Source organism: Centrocercus urophasianus, unplaced genomic scaffold (genome assembly GCF_019232065.1).
Source record: "Centrocercus urophasianus isolate 14NV4802_14NV808 unplaced genomic scaffold, USGS_Curo_1.0 seq_12, whole genome shotgun sequence".
Taxonomy (NCBI): domain Eukaryota; kingdom Metazoa; phylum Chordata; class Aves; order Galliformes; family Phasianidae; genus Centrocercus; species Centrocercus urophasianus.
This window is the reverse complement of record NW_024884364.1, coordinates 33,162,281-33,182,336: the sequence shown is the minus strand read 5'-3', so window position 1 is coordinate 33,182,336 and position 20,056 is coordinate 33,162,281. Positions and strand designations below refer to the sequence as shown.

Here is a 20,056-nt window from a genome sequence, read left to right as displayed (position 1 = left end):
GGAGGGCGGATTAGGACGTAGCTCCGGGCCCGGCCCGACGTTAGCGCTCCGCGGGACGTTGATGGCCGTCGGCGGTGGGAGCCGGCTGCTGGTAGCGCGGAGAGGGGAGGAGAGGTTAGTGCGTGCCGGGTGGAGTGGGGTTGCCCTCCGGCTTGGCTCCTTGGGAAGGGACTCTCAGAGTGTAGCAACACGACGAGGGGGACTGACTTTAAAGAGACAGAGAGAGGATATTTAGCATAGTTATAAGTTAGGAATTCTTCCCTATTCTTCCCTCAGAGGGCGGTGAGGCGCTGGCACAGCTGCCTAGAGAAGCTGTGGTGCCTCATCCCTGGAGGCTCAAGGCCAGGTTGGATGGAGCCCTGAGCAGCCTGAGCTGGTGGGGGGCAGCCCTGCTCGCAGTGGGCAGGGATCAGCTGAGCTTATAATGGCAAAAGATGTTCTGGAAGAGTTGACATGCTCTGTGGTTAAAGTCGTGTTTATTGCACTTCCTGCAGTTTTACTCTGGTGTTGTTTTCTGTTGTTTTTATTTGCAGGGATGATACTCTCTTCGTGTATGACTGTGCCAATGTGGAAAAGAAGGCCTTAGGAAATAAAGGGTGAGAAAATAAGTGTAGATATATGGTGTTTTCCTTGATGGTGCATCTGTCCCTGAGGTTATGTGACTGTCAAGGTAATAAACCCTTGAGATTTCTCCTTGAATAGGTGATGGCCAGATGCTCATTGCTAACCCTGATGGATATGTAGAGTCTTGCAACTGGGAAGGAATAACCACATGCCTCAGTACAGGTTAGGGGATGATCATCTGCAGAGGAGCTCTGCAAAGAAGGACCTGGATGTCCTGGTGGACCACAGGTTGGCCATGAGCCACCAGTGCACCTTTGTGGCCAAGAAGGCCAGTGGTATCATGGGGTGCATTGAAAGAGTTTGGCCAGCAGGTTGAGGGAGGTGATCCTCCCCCTCTACTCTGCCTTGGTGAGACCACATTCAGCGTACTATGCCAAGTTTTGGGCTCCCCAGTTTAAAAAAAAAAACAGGGATCTCCAAGGAGGAGTCCAGTGAAGGGCTGCCAAGATTAGAAAAGCCTGGAGCATCTCCTTATGAGGGAAAGGCTGAGTATCACGGGTCTGTTCTGCCTGGAGAGAAGACGACTGAGAGGGTGTCTAATAAACATTTATAAATATCTAAAGGGAGGTGGGAGGCAAATGGATGAGGCCAGGCTCTTCTTGGTGGCTTGTAGTGATAGGACAAGGAGTAAAACTTGAGGAAGTTCCATACTAACATGCGGAAGAACTTCTTTACAGTATGGATGACAGAGCACTGGAACAGGCTGCCCAGGGAGTTTGTGGAGTCTCCTTCTATGGAGATATTCAAGATCTGTCTAGATGTTACCTAGATGTGTGACCTACTGTAGGGTACCCATTCTAGCTGGAGGTTGGACTCAGTGATCTTTTGAGGTCCCTTCCGACCCCTGCAATTCTGTGATTCTGTGATATATGTCAATGTATATATATATTTTAGTTTCATCTCAGAAAAAATGCTGTATCTTTGATTAGAGCAACTAAGAAAGGAAAACAAAACAATACAAAAAAACCCAACCAAATTGGCACAGTCTTCACAGAATCACAGAACTGTAGGGGTTGGAAGGGACCTCTAGAGATTATCCAACCCAATCCTCCCTGCTGAAAGCAGCTTCCCTATAGCAGTTTGCACAGAAAAGCATCCGGGTGGGTCTTGAATATCTTCAGAGGAGACTCCAGAACCTCTCTGGGCATCCTGTTTGAGTTTGTTCTTCCTTCTGCTAGTATGAGACTTCCTGTGTCCCAGTTTCTGCCCATTGCCCCTTGTTCTATTGCTGCACACATATAACTTCCTTTGAGTCTGTTCTGTAAGTTAGGAGATTTCAAACAGATGAAGAGGTCTTAATTTAAATTCAACCACTTGCCATTGTTATATCCATAACCAATTTTCCTGTTTTTCCTTCAAAGTGTATGAAGATATGCTAGCTTGAACCCTAGTACTTTTAAAGGAAAGAATGGCAAAGCCTTGGCCTTACATCAGTTTCCTTCTTCTTGTGCTTTTTCTTTCCCACCACAGAGAAAAAAGAAATGTAAAACTTGCCTCCTGATTATAAAAGCTGTTAAATATTTTAAAAATGCTCTAAGTATTAAATAAATTATTGTCTATAACCATACACTTTGAGTGCTATCTTCTTATGAATTTATGTGGAGGTTCCTGTACTGTGCACCACCCAGAAATAAGCAGTATGAAAACCAGGATTCCTGTCTGAATTTGAGTACAGCAAAGTTCTGTGTCTTGTTTGTACTGATTGGTTTGAATAAAGGGTAATTTCTCACATGGTGATTGTGATTCAGGGTTTAGTCATTGCAACCATCAGCTCTGTGCACTGTCCCGTATCGTGAAATGGAGATGTGTCTTAAAAGCTGTGCATTTATTCCTGGTTGTTTAAATTCCAACCTCTTGAGTTGAGAAGAAAGGTTTATCTTATTTATTATTACCTTGGTGAGTACAAAGAAGATGAGCTTGTTGTGTCTGAACAGAAGGTCAGTACAAGGCACAAGGGGAAAACTTTTTCACTGTAGGAGTGTTTAAACATTTTAGCAGGACACACAGAGGTTGTAGAGTCTCCATTCTTGGACATATTTTGAGATTTCACTGCACAGAACCTGAGCAGCTTGCTGTAATTTGACTTAAATTGTAGTGCACTTCTGAACTGAGTTATTCTGTTATTTGTGTGGTGTGCCTTTGCAGGTCTTCATGTAAAATATTAGCTGTGGCTCATTATTGTTTTTTTTTAAATTGACATTGTTAAGTTCTAAGTTAGGCCATCATGTATCTGAAACACACCTGAAAGCATCTTTGAAAAGATTTTGTGGGCAAGGAGAGTCCCTGTAGTTTTGCCTTAACGTTCAAATTAGCTTAACATTTTAAGCTCAAACATGACTTCTAGCATTGTACTTTCTTCTTTGTATTCCTTCTTGATGGTGGTGTGAGAACAACCTTCTCTGGAGAATTTCAGGTTGTGAACTCTTTTTTTTTTTTTTCTTTTCCCTTCTCTCTATTAGACAGGATGGACAACCAGCAGACAAAGGAAGTGATAACATCCTAGCTTTTGCCTTCTCCCCATCAGGAGATTATTTTGTCTTGACAGATGACAACAAACAGCTGATTCTATTTCGGACTAAGCCCTCTTGGGAATGCGTTAGCATCAGGTAAGGAAGCAGGATTTTACTTTTCTGTTTGTAGTTGAGCTATGGATGATTAAGATAGAGTTATAATATAGTAGGACTTGTGCTGCAGCCATTTCTTGTTGCTAAGCTTCCTCTTTTTTTTTTTTTTTTTTTTTTTTTTTTCCCCCCTAGTACTTAAAGTTAATGTTTTTGGGAATTCACAGATTGTTGTGTGGTATCAAGAAGTGGTGTGTGGTACATCCCACACTGAGAGTGGAAGTGCAGATGTTTATGTTGCCTGGCAAAAGGGTAATCACTTTGTTTATTCCAAAAGACAGTATTTCCATCTTTAAGAACTGGGACTTTACCTTCTCCTGGAGAGTGCTAAGGTTGAGCCTTTAAGAGTGACAGTGAGCAGGTTAGTGAACATGCTGTCTGCTTCTGTTGATTGGAGAAGATTTTCTAGGGAGTTTGTGAACTCTGTCTGAAAAAAGTATCTTTAGCAATACTGATGTTTCCTATCTGTAGTACAGTTCTCTTCTGAAAACTGTCTTCAGCTGTCCACCAGAGGTCCTCCAGTTACAAGTTTTTCATTGCTGCTTATGACAATCCTCTGTGAAAAAAAGGGTTCTGTGAAGGACTTCCTGAGAAGGTAACTCATTGTGTTAGGACACTGCCTCTGGTGATCTTGACAAGTGCAAAACCAAAATGAGCTCTTCTCAGCTTACCTGTGTGTGTGTTATACATGATGGGCCTCTGGGTTAACCATGTTGGGTTAATCAGTGGTGCAGTGAGTAATTGCTGACAAAATCAGAAATGACAAATTCTATTCACTCTGTGTTCTCATTTCCTTGCTGTCCTGTCCTGTTCTGCCTGTAAGATGCCACTGGATAATTGTTAGACATTTTTAGTTTTCAACCAGAAGGTCAGCTAAGATCACAGATGGAAATTTTGTGCTGTTCCTCCTCCTGTTAGGAAACTGGAAATAGAGTCAAAAGGATCTCTGCATGGAAAAATAGGTTGCCAAGGCTGAGTTATGTAACTTGTGGTGGTTTTTGTGGCAAGCTGTATTAAAGGTTTCACATAGTGCTAGCTTTTGTAATACATAAGCTTGTGTCAGACAAGGAACTTCTGAGTCTAAGATCAAAGGCAGTACAGCCAAACTTGAAATAAGATTTCCTTGATGGCAAGGTATCCTATTTTGAAAATGTGCTGCAGTGTGTTTGTTAGTAGGCATTCATGTCCTATGGGTTGTGCTATTCACAGTCACTAAGAATATGAAAACTTTCGTCAGTCTTTGGGAAGCGTAATGTGTTGTTCTTTTGCCTCTAGAGGTCGCTGGGCTTCAGAGTATGTGAATAGAAATGCCCACTTCCTATGATCGCCCCTGTCTGCATATGCTCATTCAGGACATAGACCAGGAAAAGAGGTGCTTTGAAAATGGAAGAATAGTAGTAATAGCAATGGCTGTTAATTTGCAGAAGCATTCTTAAGTGATTAAACCTATTTTAATACTTGTTTTTCTGGTATATGTCGCCCTTAAATTTACTTGAAAAGTTGTGAAAAAAACAAACTGGCAGCTGGAGCTATAAAATGCTGGCAGGTGATTTGGGAGAATCCAAGTTCCATTTCAGGGTTTTGCCTGGACAAGAAGCCTTGGGACTATATCTCTCTGACTCTATATGAGGAAGAAGTTGCTGTAAGGCTCACAGAGGACTTTGCTGTACAATACAGAGTAACTACTGGAGAAATGACTTCAAGGCAGTTTTTAATGTGTGGTTGCAAAGTAGGAGCTAAGAGCTTCTACCTTTCTTTCTTTTTTTCCATGTGCCTGGATTGGATTTGTCTTATAGAGAATACAAGAAAATCCAGTAGACTTTCTTTAAAGCACAGCTATTTTTCTTTCAGGCCTGTGAATAGGAGATGCACTTCACTCGTTATTACAGCTGCAGAGGATAAGATTCTGGTGGCAGACAAATCTGGTGATGTCTATTCGTACTCAATTACAGAACCACAAGCAGAGGGCAAATTTGAACTGGGTCACTTGTCCATGCTACTGGATGCGGTAAGCACATCCCTCTGTGCACTTAGTGTGCAAACTCTCATTCCTTCGTACAATATAACAAAACAGTTCAATTGGAAGGGGCCTACAAAGTTCATCAAGTCCTATTGTCTGATTCCTCAAGGCCTTAAACTTGTACTCAGGTCTTTAATTGTTGCTCTTCTCTCAACTTGAGGTAGTTTTCTTTGCAAAAGAGCATCAGCCTCCTTTAGGCATAGATGACATACATGGCCTGAAATTCTTCCTGCTGAGTTTGTCTGAATGGTGATTTTGGAAAAGAAGCAAGCATGTGGGTTTATCTAGCTGGATACATGACCGTTCAAAAATTATTTGTGTTACAGTCACAGAAGACTTGGAGATGAAGAGGCTTAAGGGAATTCACCCAGTCTGTCATATCAGTTTAGCTCTTCAGTGTGATAAGTTTCTTTCTTTGAAGATGCAGTGGAACTTGTGCTGTAGTGCTTTCAATTCAGCGGATTTTACTGGACTTAGTGGTCTGTGCTACTTGTCTTAGTAAGCAAGCAAGTTGCTCTCATAAAAATTTATGCATCAATCGTAGATGAAAGTGTGTGGCTTAATGCTTGCACTTGCTATTCAGCCTCAAGAGAATGAGGTAGTCTACTGCTTCTGTCTTTCACTGGTTGGGAAAAGTGTGTTGAAACAAACGTTGGACTACTGGATTCTAAAACTGCCGCTTTACCAACAGGCACTGAGTCCCGATGACCGGTATATCCTCACTGCAGATAGAGATGAGAAGATCAGAGTCAGTTTGACTAAGGCTCCTTACAACATTGTATCTTATTGCCTGGGACATGAAGAGTAAGTTCCTTGCGCTCAGTTCTTCAGTGTGCCTGAACAAATGAAGTGCTTGTCTGCCCAAATTATATTAAATGTCAGCCAGGTCTAGGTTACCAAGACTGCAAAGTTTGGAGATTGTTAGCTCAAGACAGTCTTAGTCTTAGGAAGGGAGTGTCTTGTTTGAACAGATATTCATCTAATGGCATCTTAGGAGATCAGACTTGAAAGTTCTGTGGTAATACAAGCTGTGGTAGTTTTTTTTTTGTGTGTTTAAAATACAGCTGTATTGATGGGAAGGATAGAGCACTCTTTCATTAAACATTAGACTACAGTGAGCTAGGGACTGTAAAGCAGTCTTGTAATACAGAATCCTGGAATCACACTTGTTAATGTAGTTTTCTGGTCTTTCTGGTAGCTGAGCAAAGGGACTTAGTGTTTTTCTTGAAACTGTTCTTTTGCTGTGGGTAAGAACATTTAGACAAATAGAAGGATATGTGGATGTGTCCTAGGGGATATCCTTGTAGGAGGATGCTGCCATGATCTAAAATGTGACCTGCTACGAGACTAGTAAGGGATGTCTTCTAGCTGGTATAGCAGTACTAGCCTGCAGGAGGGACTGTATCTTCTCTTCTCAGTAGTTCTTCTCTCATTAAGAAGACTCAAATGGCAAACAGACTTTAAAAGATTCCCATGTCTACACTTTGCTTTGTAAAATGTCTGCGCTATTTTCTGTTTGCCTTCCATCTCTGGTTTTGTGGGCTTTTAAGGAGTTTTTTTTGTTGTTGGGGGATACTGAACTTGCTCAAGGAGGTGATTGAGTCACCGTCCCTGGAGGTGTTCAAGAAACGTTTAGATATTATACTAGGCAACGTGGTTTAGTGGAGAAATATTGGTGGAGGGTGAATGGTTGGACTAGATGATCTTGGAGGTCTTTTCCAACCTTGGTGATTTTGTGATTTTATGATTTTATGATTTTATTTTCCTTAGCCATTAGTACATTTTGAAGACCATAGTGATAGGGTAACAAAGGAGATGTCATCCTGCACAGGTCACAGAACATGCTTAGTTCTCTTTGGCTGGCTATGGACTTAATTGAGGGTAACTACAGCCTTCCAGGCATGTTCATAAGGTGACACGACATGGTGCAGTCAGCTTGCTGTATTGGGAGCAAGAGTTAAAGTAAGACAGTGTGACTTTGGAACTTGAGGCGTGGGAGCAACCTATCTGAACTTACCCAGCTAAGAATTTCAACAGAGCATCTAGGTTGTGTTAATTTGGAGTGCCTGTCTGATTTTTTTTTTTTTATCTCAATTTGATAATCTAGCCTGTATAGACCCAGAATAGTATGAAACCTCCAAAGTACATATGTTAAAGTGTAGTCTTTGATATCAGATAATTTCTATAGCATATTTACACAGCCATATCTGCACTTCCGCCTGCTTTGTGCACAGTTCTACTTCCTAATGAATAGAACCTGGTGCCCCAGAAGGCAGTTTTAAACCGGGGCTACTGTGCCTGTGCAGAGAGTTCACTAATGGCTGTGTAGAGGAAAGGCACTTAATGTAAATTGCTTGAAATATATGCAAAAATTCAGTCTCTAAGGAATGGATAAGCAGAGGACTGCAGAAAGCAGCTGTAATTCATGGATCTGGTTTCATGGTCCTGGTTTTTCTTTTGGGGGGCTGCATGGTGATTCTTGTTCTATTACACCTTCATGCACCTGCTGTTACTGCTTTGTCATGAAAGTTTGCCATTACAGTGACCAAATCTCTCTCTCCCTTTTTTTTTTTTTTTTTTTTTTTTTTTTTCCTTGTTGTTTTAATAGTCTTAAATTTGTGCCTGTTTTCAAAAGCAAGACAGTCCCACTCAAGGCATTGCATTTTATACTGCTGAGCTGTAAGATAATAATAAACTTCAGAAGTTCAGGTCCTTGTTGTCCACCAGAGATGAGTCAAAGTAGATGTAGCAATATTAAATACTTCTGGAAGACAAGGATTCTGGCTGAATGTAGACACTGGTGGTAAATTGTCACAGACTTGTTTCAGAACTTTGTAAAGATTGGTTTTGAATGATCTCCAACTGTGATGGGAGAGGTGTTGTAGATGAAAGCTGAGTCATCGCTGTTGATGTGTATTAAAAGCATCTGTTGATAAGTGGTTTAAGTGGGCAGCATGAATTGAGAAAAGGGAGAGATCTACCTGAGTAAATCTGTCTACACTAGCATTCTTTTTGGTCACAGTAGTAATGCTCTCAGCTGGGAAGAAGTTAGAGAAGTGTTGAGAGCAGGTGGGAAAATACTTATGAAGTTCTTATAATGTATATAATGTACTGTAGGCATACCCTTTTTCTCCTCTTAACTGGCTTTATTTGGAGAAGCTGGTTGTTTTTTTTTTATTGTAAGATTTTCTTTGAAATTGGTGTTTTCTCTTAGTGTGTTTTAAAAGACCTGAGTGTTATGGAAGAGAGAGTTCAGTATTTGACTTCTTTCCCTTTAGGTTTGTAAGCAGAATATTTGTAGTACCCAACTATCCTGATCTTCTGTTGTCAGCTTCTGGGGTATGTATTGCAGTTTCTTCCAAAAAGTGTTTTTCTTGAAAATTTAGACTTTGAAACCATTGTCTGCTTGTGTTTTCCGCAGGTCTCCTGGGACACTTGGAATAATCTTTTTTGCTTGTCCTCTCTCCCTTTTCCTCCCTTTCTCAGCTTTCTGTTTAGTGTTAAGTCTTTTTATTGCTGGACCATGAGAACCATTTACAATGTTTGTAGCAAAGCTAGCTTCTTACTAAGATCTTTGGGATGGAGAAATTGCAAAGCCCTCAGTATTTCTTCATCATTAACTCTCGCTTTGGAGCACTGACAAATTTTAATTGCTGCACTATTTAAACAACTTTGAAGCAAATGAGTATTATGTCAGCCTGCGGTGGTAATGAGTGTCTTGAGAATTAACGGCCTTAGAATCCCAGATTTTCTTAGAGCTTTTAAGATGAGAAAACTGTTCCCTAGTCACCCTCCCACTTGCTTCCCCATGTGAGACATGCTCTGAGTTGTCCTCTTCTATATGTCCTCATAAATGCATCTGGTGTATGTTGAGTAGAGACTGCAGTGCAGTATAACACAATGCTTGGATGACAACTGAAGAAGTGTTTTAACTCCCTGCCGTTCCTTTTCTTAAATTGATGGGATTCTTTTGTCACACCAGACAGCAATCTGAATTAAGGGAAACAGTATTATTGGTATCTGAAACTACCAAAACTGAATAGGTAAGAAACAATTTTGAAGATTGTAGCAATTCTTAGCATTAATGTTCAACTCCTGCTCTTGCTTCCCTAAGACTCCTGTCTCTTGCTCCTCTTTTTAAGCAGCTCCACTGTCAGTGTTGTGTGGCTGTATTTCATTCTTTGCAAATTCTCTGGAAAAACAGTCACTGAAGAGAGGTGTTCAGTTTTTCTCCAGGAGGTTACTGAATCAAATGAGAATTTTGGTGATGACAAGAGTCTTAGAGCTACCCAATTTCCACTTCAAAGGGAGAATTACAGTCATCAGGACTGAATAATTTAGAATTATGGAGAAAGGGGGTGAATTATGTTAATTAAAATGCCTTATCTGCAATTTGAAGTCTTAGCTAAGTAACTACTTAGGAACTTCTGTGGGAATCTCTTCAGGGAAATAGAGTTTAGCTGTAGGCCACAAGTGGCCACTCTTTGCCTGAGGAACTGTTAGTCATCAACTTGTATTCACTTCAATCTATCCAGGATTGCACTCTAAGACTTTGGAAATATGAAACTGGGGAAGAGGTGTACTGCTGTCATCTAAGCAGCATCTGTGGGTCTGAGACAACCAAAATGGACCAGGTATGGCTGTGTCAATGCTTTTGCTGTCCTGTGGGATCCTTATGACTCCCAGAAGTGTTTGTCATAAATCCTAGAAACTGTTAAATAGCCTGAAATTTAAGGGAAGGAAAAAAGTCCCTGAAATTCGTTTTTGTCTTACATGAGTTACATGAATTTCTAAAAATGCTAAGCAATGACTAAAAGTAGCTGTTCTTAGTTCTTGCAGAATACATGTTCTGCAAACCAAAATAAGCCTTCACTTACTATTTTTTTCAGAAAACACTGGTGTCTTAGTCCCTTAAGAAAATTGACCCATTTGTAACATACTTAAATTGCAACTTGAACAGCACTTTAAATTTTTTGAGTGAAGAGGCTTTGTAATATTTGAAACCAGTTATCTGAAATAGTGTTGCCCCGTGGAATCAAACTGCTAGGATTTCTTTTTTTTTTTTTTTGATTGTTCTGAAACTGGGCAGTGTCCAAAACGAAAATGTATTGCTTGTTGCTTGTTGAAACTGAATATCCCAGAAGCAATGCTTATACTGCAGTCTGTACGTGAGTAGTATGATATATACGTGCTCAGGGTGCCAATGGGGAACTGACCTGATCTTGTTAGTCAGAATCCCTGTAATGAACTGAGAGGACTGCACATGGAGGGACAATACTCCTAGGGACAGACCTGACAGCTCGTTTTTTTTCTACGCAGAAGACATCAGTGGGTGTTTGGTTTCGTTTGTTTGTCTGTTTTTTAGGAATAGTAACATGCAACTTTCATTTCTGTCTTTAACGAAGCTCTGAGGGCAGCCCACTTGCATCACAGGATTCTAACCTCAGAAACTGAAACACTTGTTTTTGCCCTTGATGTCCTCTGAGCAGGAGTTCGTAACAACTATTTGGACCATGTAACCTGCTCTTGAACTTAAAAATAGTTGAAATTTTAAACCAACTTCTGTCCAGATACACAAAGTCTTTCAAATTGTTTCTGCCTTAGTGCTTGAAATCTGGATTTTCGAAGTCGCTATTGACTTTTTTTCCGTAAGTGAAAAATTGACTCAATAAATTAGATCACAAATCCACCCAGTTGGTATGCTTGTGTAATCTGGGTGTTTTACACTTGTCAAAAGAGAGTGCATTGTTGAAACAACATTGTTTTATAACTGTTGAATCTATGTCTTCAGTAAAGTTGCAGGGTATTTATTTGAGAATGGCTTTATTTTACAATACTTTGCCTGCTAGATTTATTGGGTCATTGGAATCTAGTAAGCAACTTGCTGTGAATGGAGCTATATTATTACTTCTGTGTGACTTGTTGCTTAGACTGGCTTATTATTTAGCTGGCATATAAATTAACTGTGCTGTATTGCTACACAGATTTCACTGCATACTTCTGGCAGACCAACACTACTGTTTTAAGCCTGTGTGGTGACCATTCATTAATGCATTAATTTTTTTTTAAGAGATTGTTTTTGTCTTGATGGCCAGCCGGACCAGAGGAGTGTTTTGATGGCATTGTAGGGCTGGAAATGGCAGAGAAATTGATGTCCAGCAGTGGTATTTAGTCATGATGTGCATCCAGCTGTACAAAAGGGCAAAGATTATCTTCAAACCAAGTGCGACATTTATAGTTGGAATTTAAGGTAACAGGGTCTTGAGTTAGTGCTTTAAAGGTGCCACTCAGTCTGCTAATGACTCTGGCAACCGAAGATAAGGTGGGGTTATAATTGTTTTTTCCTTTCTTTCGTGTTACATTTCATTTTTGCCACTGTTACCCGCTATGAATTAACTGAAGCTCAAAATATAATTTGAAGCATAGTGATAATGGAATTGCAAGTAGTGGTGGGCCACATGAGTGCAGAGATGTGGGCTTATTTTCCTTGGCAGATGATGAATTTGTTTGTTTTGGGTATGTAGGAGTGTTTCTGAGCAGTGTAGTGCTGGTTTCAGTTGATAGATTGCAAATTCCTAGTTCAATTTTCCCACTAGAATGGAAGCAATTCTCTAATTCCATGGTGCTATATAAATATTCTCCTGATTTAGAGCTTTCACCCCATCTCATCTTCTTGACAACAGAAGCTTGTTTAAAGTCCAGAACATGAATTGCACAACTCCACCCCAGTGCTCCAGTACATTAAGTTTCCATTGAGCTTCCCCCTTCTCACAGACAACATCAGGAGTTAATTTTAAGGTGTTGGCAAGCTGATAACACTGGCACACAAGTGCTGAGTAAGTGAAGAGAGTATCAAGTGAACATCTGTTTATCACAGGCTGTTCACACAGCTATTCTCTAAGTTAACTGATTTCATAGGCTTGTCCTTGAACAAGATACTGTTCTGGGCTTTGCATTCAATTCACTGATTGTGAACTTCCCCATTAAAGAAACATGGAAAGGAAGGAGCTTGCTAAGAAGATGCGTTTCCATGTCTTTGTCCAGCTGTGAGTAGCATTTGGTTTAAATCAAAGTCTCCTCCTGTCTCCCTGGTGAGGAGTGGGAGAGAGCTTCTGCATGTGTAATGTTCACAGAACCCTTTGTCTCTCTGACAAAGCGTGGACTGTGTAGGTGGGCGCTTCCATCACTGCACTTACTGTGAAAGCTGGCATGAGACAGAGAGAAGCTTTGTTATTAGAGATAAATATCATCTTGGATTATTTCCTTGAATGTCTAGAAAACCCACTGGTGGTTTATAAAGGAATTGTCAATTCTACTCTGAAGTTATGGTATAAGTGATTCCTCCCTGCAATAACTACATCTAAAATGTTCGTTGTAGCTACCCACTCATCTTCATCCTAGTAAGTATTTGAAATAGCAGGCTTATGTTATATCTGTGTTATACAGGGGCCTGAGGTCCCCCTGTGAAATATGAAATAACAACTTCGTATTTCTGCAGTGGAGCAAGAGATTAATGCCATCTGTTTACAAGAGCTCTGATACATCCCATCCTTTTGATAAAGGATTTTAGAAAGTGTTTCCTCTTCTGCCCAACCAAAGGAGTGAAAAAGTGAGAAGCATGTGCTGCTAGTGCTGCATGCTGTTGTTCTTTCTTTCTCTCACCTCCTCTAAGAGATTGTATCATAAGAGATTTTTTGTCTCTTGCGCTGGAGAAGCACCGTGATTTTCAGCTATAATTACACTGCTAATTAATTTTCCTTCCTGTGGTTAGTTCATCTTCTAGCAGTTGTCATGTACTGTTCAGAAAAAGATTAGCTTCTTGTATTAAACTTGTTGACTAGAATGCTTGGAAGCTATAAGGGCTTGTTTTGCTTCCTTCAGTTGATTGCAAAACTGTGGGGTAGGTTCCCTAACAACACCTGTACATCAATTGCTGACTCAAACAGTAATATTCAAATGAAGTTGGTGGACTAGAGGCTCTGTTTTGTGAGCAGTGTTGTGTTAGGGAGAGGTGAGGGATGAGTGGGAGTAAAATGAAGGGGAATTTGAGGACACATCTGAATTCTGCCAGCAAAATGACAAGAAGATACATTTTCCCTGCCCTAAAGGGAGCAACTGACTACTACTCTAGTAAGAAGGCTTTATTAATCAGAAATGTTATCACAACTTAAAAATATCCTTGAGAACCAGCCTTTTTGCTTTTGCAGTCTCATCTTTTATGCCGCATGAAAGATACTTTTGAAAGAGCACCCTGGGGCATCTTCTTGCAGATTTTATGCTCATCTCCAGTTGTTAGTTCCCACTTGGGGACACTCAAATCAGCTGTTATATATTTCAAGTGATATGGTTTATCTTTCAAAGATATTGCCCTGATTTTCTCCCAGGTTCTCAGATGGAACTGTATGATTTCTAAATACAGTATAGTTAGCTTTTCTTCTTTAAAACTAGGAAAATGGCCTGAGATAGTCTTGCCTTGTTCTTCAGAACGTATTTCATGTTGGGCGGTATGACTTCACTCACATGCAGGTTGAAAATAGGGGCAACCAGCAGGAATACTGGCTATGCATCACTGTCTTCTTTTTATAACAAATGTAATAGCAGCTTAGCATTACAGGAAAGAATTTTTAAGGGTGTACTTTCCTGCATTGTGTTATCTCATAGTTAGTTTATTGAGAGTAGTTCATTAAAACTGTTATATTTTATCTCTGTTAAGATGGCTGCAAAGGGAGAAGTGTGGAAAGCCTCATAAAACAGCAAACACTGATGCGAAATATATTTGACTGCAGTTTAATTACGTTGCTTAGCTTGCTGTAAATTAAGACATCTGCTGAATTTTTAAAAGACACAAAGTTGAAAGTGAATTTTCTGCCTATGAAATAGTCTCAATTTACGAGAATGTTTCCTTTTCTTTTTCTCATAGAAATATATTGTCTCAAGAATAGCCTACTGCTGTCAAGGAAGTTATGTTGCCATACTGTGTGACTGGTAAGAGTAAAGGGAATAATGGCTAAAGTCACCACAGCTCCTCTAAAGGAGAGAACAGCTGCTGCCATTTCCTAGCAAACTGAAGTACTTGGTACTTTTGATCTGAGTGTCACAGGGATGCCCCCTTCCCATGGGGGAAGACTGAAAGTCCTTTTTGTACATGGTTTGAATACAGAGTTGAGTGTAAAGGCTACCTGACCTAGGCAGCTTTTGCAGAATTTGTGATGCGTTTCCCTCACAGGAGGATGCAAATCTTGGGCACGATGGCACTGCCTGGCCCTGGTGTTTTGTACAGGGTGCTGTAGTACCGAGTACCCAAATTTCCTGTCCTGTGTTCTGCTCCTGTAAATTAATTTTGACATTCTATTCAAAATCACCATGTTACTTCAGTTTAAAACTGCCAAGAGAATGTGTTGACTTTGGGATCAAATGTATATGTCTGTGTGAGCACTCTGGAGCTGAAGGAACCTTCTAGTCCACCTGGCAGGGAGATACCTTGCAGAGATGGACAGTCTTCCCTTCTCTTTCTTCAGCACCTAATGTCTGCTGGGAAAACTGTTCTTGCTGACAAAAGCATGCCAACAGGAAAGGGAGAGATGCCAAAGCTGTCCATACAGTCAGCAATCTGTCCCCTTGGTGAACTTGGTCTTTGCCAAAGGACCATCTGGCATGTACTGCCAGGCTTTGTGTCGGCAGCTGAAGTGTCTGTGCTAGATAAGCCGGGAGCCACGCCGTGCTCTTTGTCAAGGTTTCTTTTTTACACCTCCACAGCCCAGCATTTCTAAGCAGTATTGCTGTGTAGGCCTTGTAGGCCAGAGAGAGTGGAAATGTCCAGAGAAGTTAGGGAGCACAGTACATGAAAGTAGGAGGGCTATCAGGAAAGATGGAGATGAGTTCCTTGCCGGTGCAGTGCTACAAACCTGTTCTTCAGCCATTTCGTGGTTTCCTATCCCTCTCATTCCTCCTTCATTTCCCTGGCGTGTAATTGTTTTCCTTTTTTATTTTTACCAGTGCTCAGATATATACTCTTTCATTTGAAGTCCTTTAGACCAGTTGTACTGTGATGAAATGCTCCCCATGTAAATCCTTAGTAATTTTCTTTACTACCTTTTTCTTTTAAGGAAAAGGCAGTGTGGCTGCTTTTTCTTTCATACGACATTTGGAAGACCATTTGACATATTACATGTCTGCAGCTTCTGCCTCAGACCCTGTAAGCAAACCTGAAGTGCTAGGGTATTTTTTGTAATTCCTAATGATTTGCTTTGGCTTTGTTTGGATTTAGAGTGGGTGTTTGTCATTTGCTGGGAAATGATGGCAGTAGGTGGATTTGGTAATAATGGTAATTAAGTTTTTCCTCTCAAAAGTATTCCCACAGTCTACATCTTTCAGCTTGATGCCGTTGCCCAGCAGCTAGTTTACAGAGAGCAAATTTCTTTGAAGCATAAATGTTGGGACATTGCATTTGAGGAAACAGGAGAAATCTGGATTCTACAGGAAGACAGTGAAGCCCCTCTTCAATTGTACAGACCATGTGATGGACAGTGGAAGGTAGATACTGATGTTATGCTAATACTGTGGATGTTTTGTCTTGACCTCATAACAAAACCAGGGTGAACTATGTTCCATGAAAACTAACAACTGATATGCTTCTCTTTTTCAGTTTTGAGACTGAGTAGAAGTCTTAGATGTCACACATTCTACTTCTCTTATGTCTGTATAACGCAAAGCCACTGAGAGCTTGTTACCAGTCTCTTCTCTGGTAAAGCTAACATCTGGTGCAGTAGCATCAAAGAGAATGTTTGTCAGCTATGGCACACAGTACTTTAAAGCATTTATTGTGCTCTCTGGGTGCTGCACTTGTTTAGTTTAAAAATACTCACTGTCCTTTTGCTGTGCTCATCTGTGAGCTGTTGCATTTTTCAGTTTGCTGTCAAACACCAGACTCCTTGTTTACGCATGAAATATCATGCAGTGTTCTTCCTTTTTCCAGTCTGTAACCGATGATGAAGAATTGCAGAGGATGTCTAAATATCTTCTTGACAACTGGACAACATTTGAAGGTGAGAAATTTGGCCTAGGAACTGTAATTTTAGAGCTAAAGTTTTAAGAGCAAAATCAGAGTTCTGATCAGGTCTCTTAAAGTTACTTAATCTCTCAGCTTTCCCTTTTCAGCTTCTTCTTTCTGTCTGGTATGGAAATTAGTGTTGATAATGAATGGTATTCAAGTTACTGTTCTTAAAAATAGTGCAGGAATCTGTTTTACACAGATACCTTAGCATATGGCTGTATATAAACACCGTATCACAGATCTGCTGCAATCTCTCTTACTGCTCTGATACTGAACTACATGTTTTTTTCTCTTGTCTGTTACCTTAATGTGAAAGTATGGTGGAGATAGTAAGAGAATAGATAGTGGCTGCCATTAAGGTGGTTGTGCTCGACTTTCGAAATCTCAAAGGAGGTCAAGTGCCCTTTTAGAAGTGGGGGTGTTTGCATGCAGATGTTGCAGACTTGATAGTTACAGCCAGACAGATTATTAAAAGTACAAGGACTGAGTGAAAATGAATAATAGGGAACTAATAAGAGCATGCCGGGGAAGAGATTCTGAGCATAATTTTCCAGTGTAGCAAATTACTGTGATACATGATAGCCTGTTGCATCTGTGGCTGGGAAAGGAGGACTACTCCTAGACAGGATCTATTATGCTTAATTAGTAAGGGAAGGCTCGCTTCATAAGCACTTACTCCAGTCCATTATTAGTGCTTGAAAAGGCAGCTACTTCTCTTGGAAAAGGTGATCATTATATTGCTTAAACCAGTTTTTCAAATGTCTGCATAGCCTCCTTTTTGCCTTTTAGAAACATCTTTCAGCTCTTCGCTGATTCTTCAGGCTTTAAGATGTGTAGGTCAGTGTTGAAGCAGATGCTGAACAGTTCGAAATTATGTTAGAATTGATCCCAGAAAGAAGGTTGAGCAAGATTTTGTGCTGACTGACCAAGCAGAGTGCAGAACAGATATTCAGAATGACAGCATACAGTTTGTCCCAGGGACAAAGGCTGCTCAATTGGTTTCTGTGTGGGTGCAAGACCCTTGAAAGCAAAACCATGTACTTTGCCAACTACTAGCGAGGCAATGTTGCTGTGTCTGTGTACCAAAAAGCAGCAGTATGTGTGTGTACATTACTGTGGGGAAGCACACTTGCTTCAGGAACAAACCGTTGCAAAACTGGATTTTCATGCTAGTGATTTTCTGGAAGTTAAAAAAAGGTAAGGGTACAAAGGGGAACCAGTGATATTTAGCTCTGTCAGATGGATCCTCTGGAAGTTTTCAGAAATGTGAACCTAACCAGCTGGTGCCATGGTGAATTCTCTGCAATAATAATCTGATTGCTATCTTTTGCATGGTAGTTACCTGTTTAAACACCTCTAAACTTACAGTCCTGGAGATGCTATGATGACTATTATGCTGGATTCACAGAATTGTAACAAAATCACTTCGGATGAATGCTTAGAGATGCATAGTACTGGAAGAAATGACTGTTTGATGCCTGCATCTCTGGGCTTAATCTAAGAAACTCTAGGAAACAAGTCAACTAAGGACAGTTGCGTAGTAATTTATGCCCTTTGCAGTGTTTAAGCTCTGGGGAAGAATGCCAGTGGGCTGCCTGATAATAGGTTGCTACAGCAGTAATATAAAAGCGAGAGCCTTGAAGTTGTGCAAGTGTCCAGTGTGTAAAGAGAGCTGTGTGCTTTCCTTGCTTGGGAGCCAGGTGCCTGCCTGAGTATTAATTTTTTTAGCTTGGTTGCACTTGGCTTTGTGAATGCAGAACAGATGATACTCCCACAAACAGTGCTGATGCTGTATTTAATTAAGTGGATAGGACTACAGTAAATGAGTTGAAATTCCATTGTCTGAAACTCCAGTTCAGGAAATAATTGGTGAGACTGCTAAGGGAATTAACACATGTCTTGTGTTCCTGTTTTGCCCACTTGCAGGGTTTGTTGGTGCAGAGAGCCACTACAGCAGTCTCTACAAGGCTTCGTTTGATAGCATGGCTGTCTACCTACAGAGGAAAGAGGAAAGGATACAGAAGCAGAAAAAGAAAAGGCAGAATCTGCAACATGATGCTAATGGACAAACCAAAAAGATCAAAACAGAAGAATCATCACTATGACACTGTTTGTTGTTGGCTTGTAACTTTTGCCTTGCTGGAAGGAACTGATTGGGCTGTAGACTGTTTTTAAATGGAAAAGGATTAATGGAAGAAGATTTGTTTAAACTCCAATTCAAGTTTTCAGGCAGCCCACTGTAGCAATGTCCCTCTTGCAGCAGCTATTTTATGTACTGTATGTCTAAGCTTCTGAGAGCATAAAAATGTCAGCATTTCAGTCCTAGAGATCTCTGCTGCACGACGTGTGATTACTGGTGGTTTTCCCTGAAGCAGGACTTTCCTTTTGCCTACTGTGTTCAGGCTTGCATCTTCAGGTGAAAGTGCACTGATTAAAATTGACATATTTTTTTTCTTTTTTTTAAAATTCAGTTAGTTAATGTAACTAGCACAGCGTAACTGGCTGTGGGAAAGGGGCTATTGCATAATTCTTGCTGCCTGTGAAGGGTTTCCATTTAATGTGGTTAGACGTCTGCCTGGCTTCAATTCAATGCTTCTCTTTGGAGGAAGGAGTGCAGAAATAGGTTTTACACCCTGAAAAGTAAAAGTGAAAAGTGTCAGTCAACTTTATGCTATTGGAAGATTCTTCTGTTGCAATATGATCCCAGTCTGTCTGTGAAGATGATTTGAAAGGCCTGTGAGCAATGCTAGGGAGTGTGATCTGCTTCATTCAACAAGAACTCTTTCATGTTGCAATTAGCCAACAGGCACATTCTTTTTGAAAAGTTATCAGTGAGAGCCTTCAGGGGTCAGTTGCTGCTTCATCACATGGCAGAAGATGTGTGTTCATCTACCAGATGGCATCCTGGCTGTATGATATATAATACAATATACTTCAACTGAGACTGTAAAATCCAGGTGTTGGTATCTGTATAGTTCATTAAAGATACTCAGAATTAGCCTTTGAGTCATAATTTGTTCTCCTCAGTCTCTTTCTATATCTGTGATCTCCTGAGTGTGTAGATGCTAATGAATTTTGCACTCAAAGTTTAGTTATGTTAATGTTGAAGGCATTGCTGAGATATAGCTTGAGAATATCAGCCATTCTGCTGTGATGCAAAACTTGAGCTGATGTCTGCTCAAAATTGCAGTGTTGTCCTTATTCTAGGTCCCAGAGGCCACAACTTTTTCTTATGCTGCAAGATTTCATATGGATTTTCATATTAGCTTCACTTAAAAGTGCATTTATAAGAATGAAGCATTGTTCACATCAGTGCAGAGCCGGTGATTCACTTCCAGGGTCTGATTTCTTTGATTCCTTTTCGTAGGGGACCTGTTGCCTTGGAAATAGTCTATTTGGATAAATGCTGTGAAGTATCAAGAGTGATGTTGCCTGTTCCGATTAAAGATCTCAATTCTGTCAGGAGCTGCCTTGCTGCTAATGGAAGGTGAAGTAGTTCTTACTACAGTCCAGCTATATGAAATAAAGATGCAGTGCTGTGTCCACAGGGGTATCCCACATGGACTAGGAGCTAGGACTAAGAAATACTGTAATTTCAGTCTTGCAATGGACAGCTGCATGTGTGAAGTGCTTTCACTGTATTTGGAGCACTTAAATGCACTGACCTAACACTGACAGTGCACACTGTTCTTTTCAAGGAATGATGAGAAATTGCCATCTGAAGTGCTCAATGTTATG

The 20,056-nt window shown here is 40.5% G+C and overlaps 1 protein-coding gene across 3 annotated transcripts; it reads left to right on the top strand.

The window, feature by feature from the left end:
* Nucleotides 1-6: 6 nt before the first annotated feature.
* Nucleotides 7-19,316, top strand: WDR4 (WD repeat domain 4). Of its 3 annotated transcripts, none has more exons than XM_042810365.1 (13): nucleotides 99-114; nucleotides 534-596; nucleotides 3,088-3,230; nucleotides 3,523-3,606; nucleotides 3,717-3,840; nucleotides 5,097-5,253; nucleotides 5,957-6,069; nucleotides 8,544-8,604; nucleotides 9,801-9,899; nucleotides 14,186-14,250; nucleotides 15,615-15,798; nucleotides 16,241-16,310; nucleotides 18,245-19,316. In XM_042810365.1, the coding sequence occupies exons 5-13, from the start codon at nucleotides 3,791-3,793 to the stop codon at nucleotides 18,421-18,423; spliced, it is 978 nt and encodes a 325-aa protein (XP_042666299.1). In that variant the 5' UTR covers nucleotides 99-114; nucleotides 534-596; nucleotides 3,088-3,230; nucleotides 3,523-3,606; nucleotides 3,717-3,790; the 3' UTR covers nucleotides 18,424-19,316. The 3 variants fall into 3 exon arrangements, with proteins under 3 accessions (XP_042666297.1, XP_042666299.1, XP_042666298.1); XM_042810364.1 differs by lacking the exon at nucleotides 99-114 and adding an exon at nucleotides 2,373-2,520 and having other exon boundaries at nucleotides 3,084-3,230; XM_042810363.1 differs by lacking the exons at nucleotides 3,523-3,606; nucleotides 3,717-3,840 and having other exon boundaries at nucleotides 7-114; nucleotides 3,084-3,230.
* The last annotated feature ends 740 nt before the right edge of the window (nucleotides 19,317-20,056 follow it).